Source organism: Suricata suricatta, chromosome 10, assembly GCF_006229205.1.
Source record: "Suricata suricatta isolate VVHF042 chromosome 10, meerkat_22Aug2017_6uvM2_HiC, whole genome shotgun sequence".
Lineage (NCBI taxonomy): Eukaryota > Metazoa > Chordata > Mammalia > Carnivora > Herpestidae > Suricata > Suricata suricatta.
This window is the reverse complement of record NC_043709.1, coordinates 62,021,234-62,032,267: the sequence shown is the minus strand read 5'-3', so window position 1 is coordinate 62,032,267 and position 11,034 is coordinate 62,021,234. Positions and strand designations below refer to the sequence as shown.

Here is an 11,034-nt window from a genome sequence, read left to right as displayed (position 1 = left end):
TGCTGGTGCTTGGGCTGGAGAAGGGCTGACAGAAGTGAGGTGACGTGGGTGAATTCAGAAGAATCAGCAGGACCTGCAGCGTGTTAAGCAAAGAAAGAGGGAGAGGACAGCAGCAAGAGTGGCCCTCGGGTTTCTGGCTTGGAGCCTGGGTAGACAAGTGAGAGGTGAGAGGAGCGGGTTGGGTGAGGGGCCAGGAAGGACTTGTTGGGTCTGAGATGTTGGGAAAGCAACACACAGCTTCAGAGGAAAGGATTCAAGAAAACTAAGTACATAGACGCTATGTACGCAGTAGGACTAGATGAGCTCTCCTGGGGAGACAGTGTGGATAAAGAAGAGACTGAGTCAGGGAAGACATGGCCCCCGAAACGGGCTGAACAGGAGCAGCTGGCCAGGCAGGAAGACATAGGAAGCGTGGCATGGCATAGACACAAAAGAGAAGCGTGGCGGTTTTAGAAAACTCTGGGGGAAGTGACTACTGCTGTCGGGGTGTGTCCATGCTCCTGACTTCCTGACAGAGCAGCGGGATAGAGCTGGCCAGTGTCTCAGAAAAGAAAGGCGGGCGCTCTGATGAACAGGACGGCACTGTCCACAGTCTGCTCGGAAACGTTCTCATGAATGCTCTTCTATCTTCCCTCCCCCACCCCACCACCTCCAGAACAAAATCCAAGGTATCATCTTTGATTTTGTCACTCAACAAGCCTTTGATATTGTTATCATGATGCTCATCTGCCTTAACATGGTGACGATGATGGTGGAGACAGATACGCAGAGCAAACAGATGGAAAACATTCTCTACTGGATTAACCTGGTCTTCGTCATCTTTTTCACCTGTGAGTGTGTGCTCAAAATGTTTGCCTTGAGGCACTACTACTTCACCATTGGCTGGAACATCTTTGACTTCGTGGTAGTCATTCTCTCCATTGTGGGTAAGTGGGACTGGAGAGGGAAGGGGAAGGGGACCTCACTGGCCTGGAGCATGAGGTTCCTGGGAAAGCAGCGGCGTCGCGGGTGTGCAGTGCAGGCCCGCTCCTCTCACAGCTGAAGCCCGTGTGTGTCCCTAAGTCGTCTCGTGGGCCTGGCTAGTAGGTTCCGCGGTCAGTGAGTTTCTTCTGCATGTTCGTAGTAGTCTTGGATCATGAATTCCCTTGTTGAAGGTGAGGGAATGATTGATTTAGTTTTGGCTGTTTGCTTTCAAGGAATTTAAAGTTAACAGGGAAGGGAAAAGAAACTTTAAAAAAAAAAGAACTATGACTGCGGTAGCAGTGGAAGAAGGGATGGCAAGAGATTGGTTGGTTGGGTATTAGTGAAAATGGTCTAAGAGTATTCTGGTGGTGATGGCAGTGCTCATTTCACTGAGGTTTTCCTGTGTGCCAGGTACAGTTTGAGAGTTTCTTCCCTGGCATTATCATCTCATTTGACCCTTAAGACAGCCCAGGAAACAGCCTATTTTTTAATCTTCTGTAAGGATGTCCAAGGTCACCCAACTAGGAGATGGCAGAGGCAGAACTCAGGCTGGATCTTAAGACCAACTGTATGACATTTTGCTTCAACCTAAAGGCATGCAAGGGGTGATACCCTAGCAGGCAGAGGAAATAGTGAAATCCTGGCTTGCTTCCAGGTAGGTATACCTGGCGTAGGCTGGCAGAGGGAGGGTGCCCGAGGCCTGTGGAAACCAGCCCCAGAGCTGGTGGCCAGGCTGGCTTAGCAAGGTGACCACTGTGAGCTCCCGAAGGCAGCTGGCCTTCCCTTTGGCCTGTGTCAGTTTCTAGTTCTGTCCTCTGGACCAGCACGTCCAAACACGTGTCATTGCATGAAGCACTAATCCCATACATCTCCCCTGCAAGAAAAGACCCCCTGATGATGAAATTACTTTGGGTAACACTGTACATTGCATTTCCCTTTGGAGGGCCACAGGGCACATTAGTCTATAGAAGGTTCTTGGAAGCCCTATAGTAAAGAATTGTTGAACACACCATCCTACCTTTAGTTGATCACAATACCCTTTTGTCAAGCCATGTGAAGGGTATCTTCTGTTTTAATGGAACGTCCTATGTGCCGGTCACTTTTCTAAGTGCTTTGCCTGTTTTCATTCCTCTAGTCCTCATGACAACTGTCTGAGTATCATGAGGAACTGAGGCACAGAGCAGTGACCAAGACATGAGGCTAGTCAGCCAGTGAGCAGGGTTCAGGCCCAGCCCCTGGCCTCAAATCCACACTGCTAACCTCCCACAGGACCCACTTTGGACAGTGTCACCCTGTCCACTGTTCTTGACTGTTTCCTGCCCACCCATCATTGAGTGTGATGGGAAGCCCGCATCCAGACCATGCACCCTATTCTCAGATGATCCTCAGAAGTAAAGAGGAAGGATAGTATGGCTTTTGACGATTGGAATTTTTTACTAAATAGTATTGATTTGTTCAGAAAGAAAAGCATAGAAGTTATCTTTTTAAAGTAAGAGGAATTATGGTAAAACTAACCCTGGAACCTCCTAGAAGCCCCCTTAAGTGGTGTTCCTGCTGCCTGGAATGCTGCCTGCCCATCCTTCTCCCCTTTTCTCTGGGGACAAGTGCACATTGAGCATATAAAACCAAACACTGGCATCTTCTCTCTGAAGCCCCACTTGCCCATCAGACTCAAAATGAAAGTTTTACAGATGTCACCTAACTTCTTATGGGCACCGGTTATGACTCAATTGAAACATTAAAAAGAAGAGAGCTGAGAGTTCATCTTGGGTCCTGGCCGAGGTGGAGATTTTCTTGAAAGCTCAAATACTTCATGGGATACAAGCCCCAGAAGAGGCCCCAAGAGGCTGTCCAAACTTCCTGCATCTCATCCCTTTCTGAAACTTAAGATTCTGTCCTAGCTTAAAATTTATCCAAATAAGAGTGGGGGTGTGTGGGACAGGTGGCGCGCTTGGCTGGCTCAATCAGTAGAGCATATAATTCTGTCTTGGGGTTGTGAGTTCAAGCCCCACATTGGGCATGGAGCCTACTTTAAAAAAAAGAAAGGCTCAAATAAGGGGATTACATAGGCTTCTGCAGTGCACTCCCCCAGTATTTCTGAATCCTTAGGGTTGAAAGATATTGTTTTATTCAAAGTAAATCCTTCCTGTCAGTAGAAGTTCATATTGTCTCATCAGAACCTCAACAGCAAGAGAAGGCACTGAAGAAACACAACATATCATTGCCTTCCCTTCAGCTGCCGTGTCACAACCTTTCCGTGTCCCCTTCCTCCTGTGGTCCCTCACTGGGCTCCCATTATTGCTCTGCAGTGTTAAAGGCAAGTGGTCCAGCTGAGGTGGACTCCTAAATAAATAGAAACAGAAAAAGGCCCTCTGATTTTACATGGTCACCCTCTACTTTCATATCCCACTTATGCCTTAACATCTTCGTCTGCTGATTCTGTTTCTGATGTGTGGCTTTAAACACAAGTCTAGAAGCTCGGCGTTAAAAGCCACTTCTGAGAGGTCCCTTTGGTTATCTAAGCTACTTTGGCAAGGTAGGGACATGGGACCATAAGAAACCAAAAATGTCTTTTCAGAGCCAGGAAGATACTTGGAAATGTGGTGGCACGGCAGAATAACTTAAACATCACAAAGGGTCGTGATGTCATGGGTGGCGCCGGGACCTCTCATTCGTTGTTTGTGGATATGGAAATTTGATGGCATTTTGGAGAGGCATCAGTGACACCTCGGAAAGCCACACATCCACAAACCTGGGACAACTAATTGTCCTCAAGTGAGAAAACAGATAAATAAGGACCTACTCATGAAAGGGAATACAGTTCACCAGTGAAAATCAACAATCCAAAATTATTTTAAAGCCAGAGGTCAATCTCACAAGTATAATGCGAAGTCTGAAAACCAAGTTAGAGATCTCAAAAAACGTGTTCTAAAAAGAGAGATACAGTATAATTCTTTCAGCATAGTAGGATGCTAGCATGCAGTCTCTCTGTATAATGGTTACGGGTTCATACATAGTGAAATGATGAGGAGACTGGAAGGATACACACCGTCTCCAGGATTATGGTTGCTTTGGGGGATGAAGAGAGAAAGCAAACTTGGTAAAATACTAGCGTCTGTTAAATCTGGATGTCAAGTGCATAGGTGTATATTATATTGTTTTCTCTGCTTTTCCTTATGTTTGAAACGTTTCCGTATTTTTTCATCATGAGAGTGATGGAATCATAAGGCATTGATTCTCCGAAATCCTTTGAACTTAAGGGCTCCAGTGCCAGGTGACATAAGAGAAAGGCGTCTCCATCCAATCTCAGTAACATGTCTTCTTCTGTCCTCTTCTTAGGAATGTTCCTGGCCGATATCATTGAGAAATACTTTGTTTCCCCAACCCTATTCCGAGTCATCCGGTTGGCCCGTATTGGACGCATCTTGCGTCTGATCAAAGGTGCCAAAGGGATTCGCACCCTGCTCTTTGCCTTAATGATGTCCTTGCCTGCTCTGTTCAACATCGGCCTCCTGCTCTTCCTGGTCATGTTCATCTTCTCCATCTTTGGGATGTCCAATTTCGCCTACGTGAAGCACGAGGCTGGCATCGACGACATGTTCAACTTTGAGACCTTCGGCAACAGCATGATCTGCCTGTTTCAGATCACGACGTCAGCTGGTTGGGATGGCCTCCTGTTGCCCATCCTGAACCGTCCCCCTGACTGCAGCCTGGACAAGGAGCACCCAGGGAGTGGCTTCAAGGGAGACTGCGGGAACCCCTCAGTGGGCATCTTCTTCTTTGTCAGCTACATCATCATCTCCTTCCTAATTGTTGTGAACATGTACATTGCCATCATCCTGGAGAACTTCAGCGTGGCCACAGAGGAGAGCGCGGACCCTCTGAGCGAGGATGACTTTGAGACCTTCTATGAGATCTGGGAGAAGTTCGACCCAGATGCCACCCAGTTCATTGAGTACTGTAAGCTGGCAGACTTTGCAGACGCTTTGGAGCACCCTCTCCGAGTGCCCAAGCCGAACACCATCGAGCTCATTGCCATGGATCTGCCGATGGTCAGTGGGGATCGCATCCACTGCTTGGACATCCTTTTTGCCTTCACCAAGCGGGTCCTGGGGGACAGCGGGGAGTTGGACATCCTCCGGCAGCAGATGGAGGAGCGGTTCGTGGCATCCAATCCTTCCAAAGTGTCTTACGAGCCGATCACGACCACGCTACGGCGCAAGCAGGAGGAGGTGTCGGCCGTGGTCCTGCAGCGCGCCTACCGGGGACATTTAGCGAGAAGGGGCTTCATTAGCAAAAAGACCACTTCCAATAAGCTGGAGAACGGAGGCACACACCGGGAGAAAAAAGAGAGCACCCCATCCACAGCCTCCCTCCCATCCTATGACAGTGTAACGAAGCCTGAGAAGGAGAAACAGCAACGGGCAGAGGAAGGACGAAGGGAAAGAGCCAAAAGACAAAAAGAGGTCAGAGAATCCAAGTGTTAGAGGCGAGCAAAAATGAAATATTGTACAGATGTAATACTCGCAAGCAAAAGATTGTTTACAAACTTCCTGAATATTATCAATGCAGAACAGCTGTGGAGACACTTTAACCCGAAGATCTATACCAAACGTAGTCTGCTTACCATGTAACATGGTTGCATCTTGAGCAGTGACCTGCCGAGGGCAAAGGACCCTGCTCCCTGGACTCACAGATTTTCTAACGCTTGGGCAGGTGGTTACTGCATGTTCCACATCCGTCAATGCAACTTAGGACAAAACCAACAGGATACAAAAACCAGAGGCGAGGCTGCCGGGACCAGCATATTCCACTGCAGCCCAATGGATTTTATTTATTTTTTTCATTTTGGTGATTCTCAGAAGCAGAAAGCATCACTTTAAAAAGTTTGTTCATGCAAACTATATTTGCATTCTTACATTAGTTAAGCTAAGCAGCAAAAAGAAACACACACACACACACACACACACACACACACACTTCCATCTAGCCCATGTCATTTAATTGTCCATTTCTTTGACATAAACCGCATCTTCTCCACATGGGCGTCACGTGGTTTGGAGATGGGTGGGGGAGAACAATCAGGTTTCTTCAGGCTGAGGAGGACTTGCTCAGGCCGATTCCAAACATTGTGCTCGTTCAATGCGTAGAAATGATTTGCATGATGGCATGCCGTGATCAGAAGTCATGCATGAGACCCATACACCACAGGACACTACTAATCCTGTCCCCTGCGCTGGGTCAGCCTTTGGACAGGACCCAGCCCGGCACCGTTCACTGTATTTGGAGGAAAAAAAAATGGTAAGCATTCCATACCCGCTGCAATTCCTTAACGAATTCTTAGAAGTCTTTCATACACCTTTCAGGTAGGGAAACATAAGCAACCAATTGACCACCACTACCAACAAAAAACAAACCCAGTCCGACAAGCGGATGGATCCGTTGTGTGTCTATGTTTAACAGACATCTCTAACATACAGCCATTGTTGCACATTTTGAAAGATGAACTATTTAATGCTGCTCTGTGTCCCGTCCATGGGGAAACTTGGATCTTGAATGGCTTGTATTAATAATGTCACTGTAAAACCAAATTCTAGGGCTAAAAACAAAAATCCAAAAAAAAAAATAATCAACAAACAAAAAACCAGTTCATTTGTATCGCAATATTTACAATGATTGTTTAGCCTTCATACTGGAGAACTGACACTTATTTGGGGCAGAGATACAAGCGCTATTCAAAGTGGCATTTTATCTCTAGGGGGTGATTCGGGAAACTTCAGTTTTCCCCAGGGACGTGGGGTGCTCCCTTCAGGTAGTGTCCCCTCCTTCTGCACTGTGGCTTTCTCCGGGCTTGGGTCCAGCCGGAGAGGGATTCAGATTTCCTGAACAGGCCTCTCCCTCGGCAGAGGGTTGTCACAAGCTCACACACTGCATGATTCCTCTTGCTTCCATCTCATCTTTCCACCAAGCAGGATTTCCCTCTTACCTGCACAGGTGGCTGAGGGCAGCAGCGCTGGGCTATGGCTGTGGTTTCTTGTCACGTTCTAGATAACAAATCGTCACTGGTGGGACCCGAGGTAGAGATGGAGCCGCCTCTGAACCAAGCCCGCTTGGTTTCTTTATCGTACCGATTCTCATGAGAAAGCGATTCAATATTAATTCCTAAGACATTGCAGCTTCCCCTCACCCGCCCTCCCGGCACATTCCCTTTCAGCCCGTTGTCATTGTTGTGCCGCCTGCTTATGGACCTGCCCATTGTCATCGGAGGGTGGCCTTGTGGTGGGGGTTGAGGGGGAGCATCCGTCTTCTGGCCCCTCTCCCACTTTAGGGAAGACAGCTTTTAGTCCAGGGGTTTTTCATCCTATGACTAGATCAAAACCAAGATGCTGCAGTTGAGCGTGTCAGGAGGTCTAGACAAAGAATGAGGAGACACGTTAACATGCGAACCAAATCAAACTAAATTCCTCCTGAACCATAAAGTAGAGGGGGGATAAAGACACCCCCACCCCCGCGATCAGACACACCAGTCTGCCTTGTAACAGAAGCGCTCGGTGGAACCGCACATCCGCCTGACGAGTTTTGCGTAGAACAAACACAGCAAGACCATAGGCAGAGCTTTCTATCTTCTTGGACCATTAGAAACCTCTGCCCGGCTCTCCGAAGCCTGCTTCCGCGGCCTCCTCCGTAGAACTTTTGTACTGCCCGCGACACCAGGTTGGAAAAGCATTTCTCTCAGTGACCCCGCTAACCGCTAGGACGAATGTATAGTATCATATACAGGTGACGTGGTCAACAGCACAAAACAGAAGCTGACGTGTGTGGCTATTCTTTTTAAGAAAATTATAAATACTGTAATATATCCTTTTATTTTCTCGGCATGCCTTTTTGTAAATACAAATTATTAACTTATTAAATAGGAAATGGCTTCTGGCTTATGCCATTGTCATGTTTATTTTTATTTTTTATACGTTTCTTTCTTCTTAGAACTTAGATGCTGTCAGCCAATGTACATCCCCAAACCAGACAGACAGACAAAAAATTTTTTATTGCTAATGGTCTTTTCCAAAACAACAAAAAAGTATATATTTTTGTTCCAATGTGCAATAAATTCTAACCACTTCTATGCAAGATTTGGCTAAACCCCATCATTGTTCTTAGGTCTTAAGATGGGCAACAGAGCTAGAAGACCCCGCTCCACACCCCAAGTGCTCATGCTAGTGATGTCAGGAAGCTACGAGAGCATATTAATGAGATTTTCTAAGATCTGCCCTTCCCCTCCCCCAGCGGCTAGCTCCTCAGTAACACACATGGGCCTTGGTATCTGACACCCATCAGCCAGCTTCACAGAGAAGCCACCTGCACTCTTCACTTGATGTTTCGACTTTTTTCTTTTTTTTTAAAGTTCCCCTACCTTCTCGTTCCTCCCCGTCCGCCCACTGGCTCACTCACTCTCTCACTCACCCGCCCTGCTCCACACTTCTTTGGTAGTAAACGACACCATCACCAGCAGTTTACACCCGCGGTTTAACAGGCATTGAACCAGTGAGGCATTGAACCAGTGAGGACGGTTTCCTACGCCCTCATGGGATGGGTAAGTGGCAGCGCTTTGCCAAATATTAACGAAGCCAATCAAAAAGCAGCAGCAGCCACAGTATCACTGCACATATATATATATAGATATATAAATATAATATAAATATTTATTTTTTGTAGCCGGGTCCTTGGTGCAGTATTTATACTCCACAATTCACCTTTAAAAAAAAAAAAAAAAGACAAAAAGCAAAAAGACGTGCGATGCTGTTCATTTAAAATGCAGAGCCAAAGCCACTGGGCAGCAGCTGACACGGTTGCTGGTTTGTGTGTGAAAAACACGTTCCCCTCTTCTTTCCTTAACCCCCTTGCTGCTCAGGCTGAGGAGGCCCCGTACTTCGGAGGGCGAGAGCAGCAAAAATGTCCCAAGTCAACACAGCCTACTCCCACTTCTCTAAACGAACCACCTTTGGTGTCGGAAGTTGACTGGGGAGAAATAAGCAGAAGCTCCCGCTCAAAGCCCCTGGAACGACAGCGCCCAGAGTTCTGTTCTTTTCCGCCGCGACCAATGTAAGTCTGTAAAAGACCACTAGGGAAGATTAGTGTATTAGTGACGGCATGGAGGCCAACACTGCTCTACATGAGACGTGATACAAAGTACAGCACTACTATAAGCCAAAAGGAAACGAAATAAAAATGACCCTTTTTACTGTACAAGGGAAGCCTGTCTTGGTGTCCGTTTGTTGCTTGACTCTCCCAGTTCTTGAGTCCTGGGAGGGATCTGGGAATCGGGACCTTAGCACGTGTGGGGAAAGGAGGGGAAGAGAAGGGAGAGAAATCAGGGTCCTCTCGCTAAGTTCTGGCTGAGAAGTAGAGATTGGAGAGAAAAGCAAGGTCCTACCCTCCAAGCCCCCGCCTGCCCCAGACTCCCACTCACCCATTGCATGTGATGTTCTCCCCCCTCCCGGGCCAGTGCTTCACCATCTACGAACCCCTTTCTTCACCAGGCCACCTGGCAGAGCCCCCGGAGATGATGTCAAGCCAACCCCGCCGGGCCGGCCTCACTTCTGCCTTTCTCACCAGTATGCTAAGAAAAGAGCTATCCTGATGCCCCAAAGCTCGGGCGAGCACAATGCCCAATAGTCTCCACTCTGCTAGCTAATGCTGGGCCCTGCCCTCCATCACCCCGACACATACACCAGCAGACTACGGCTGGTCTTGTTCACATCCGTGCAGGAGAGAGGGGCACCGCTCCCCCTCCCTCCCCCTGCCCTGCTTTGGGGACATCCCTCTCTAGGCCATGTCTCCTGGTCCAGGAACACTCTCAGGAGGATTTTGAAGTGCCCACTCTAGTCCGCTCCAGTAGCTCCACTCTGGAGAGAGTTGGCTGGTAGGTCAGTCCCCACCCTCCTCCCCTCGCCCCAGCCTCCAGGCCTGCTGTGGAGGTGAGATTGCCATGGGTTACGACTTTGTGACTTGAGTCCTGGGCATCTTCTGTAAGGATGCCTCTTTCTTTTCTCAGATGTTGCCCAAAGTTTTGCAAAAAGCTTCCTTCATTTTCAGGTACCCCCATCCCCTAAAGAATTGGCTGCAACTAGCCAGCCAGGGGGACATCAGGAGAGAGGAGAAAGTCTGGGTCAGGAGGGGCCCAAGGTTTGCACAGGGTCTGTGTTGTGGCTCAGGTCTGTGCTTTCTTGGGTTCCTTTTCCAAGATTTCCTCTGTTCAAATGCTCCTGAGGCACCCCCTGCCGCTGCCCCCCACTGCTGTTTGCTGTACATAGAGGCTAAGTGGGGTGGGGTGGGCGGGTGTGCACGTGTGGTGTGTGTGTGTGAAGAATGTATATAGGTAAAGGGGAGCGTGGTCCAGTGGTTCCAGAAAAGGGATAGAACTCCTGTGTTCCATCCCCAGCTCAACCACTGGCTCGCTGTGTGGCCTTGGGCAAGTCACTTAACCTCTCTGTGCCTCAGTTTCCTCATCTGTAAAATGGGGATAATAATACTGACCTACCTCACAGGGGTGTTGTGAGGCTTTAACTAAATGTTTTGTAAAGTGTTTTGAGATACAGAGGCAAAGGCACTAGGGAAGGGCAAAGTATTATTTGGACTTAAGGAAGATGAAATGGTACCATAAATGCTGCTATTCTGAGAGCCATTTTAAACTGCACTGCTCCAATCACCCCCGCTTCTCATCACCAGGACAGCAGGTCGAGAAAATGTCTTTCCTTTCACTTGCTTCTGGGGTTTGTGATTATTCTAGACACTTAACTTTTTTTCCCTTGCTGTATCTCCTTCCCTCACCACCTCGACTTGTTCCCTGTTCCGTTTACGCGGAAATGGCAGAAATGCTTGAGAAATGAGAATGCATAAGTGGATTGGAAGTTTATAGTCTGAAATTTCAATTTTACTTTGTACTGTACATCTTTTTACTTTAGAATTTGCAATAAAGGGTTACGTCAATCTTGTTTTCAACTCTCCTCTTGGACTGGCCTGTCATTCTGTCATTGCTCTCACAGCAAAGCCCCTTGGCCTGGGGGGGGGGGG

The 11,034-nt window shown here is 47.9% G+C and overlaps 1 protein-coding gene across 1 annotated transcript in view; it reads left to right on the top strand.

Annotated features, from left to right (window-relative positions):
- Positions 1–10,967, top strand: part of SCN8A (sodium voltage-gated channel alpha subunit 8) — a 178,931-nt gene extending 167,964 nt beyond the window's left edge. The window contains exons 26-27 of the mRNA XM_029955498.1: positions 656–926; positions 4,303–10,967. Of these exons, the coding sequence (XP_029811358.1) occupies positions 656–926; positions 4,303–5,450 (1,419 nt within the window). The 3' untranslated portion in view covers positions 5,451–10,967. The remainder of the gene's footprint in view (positions 1–655; positions 927–4,302) is intronic.
- The last annotated feature ends 67 nt before the right edge of the window (positions 10,968–11,034 follow it).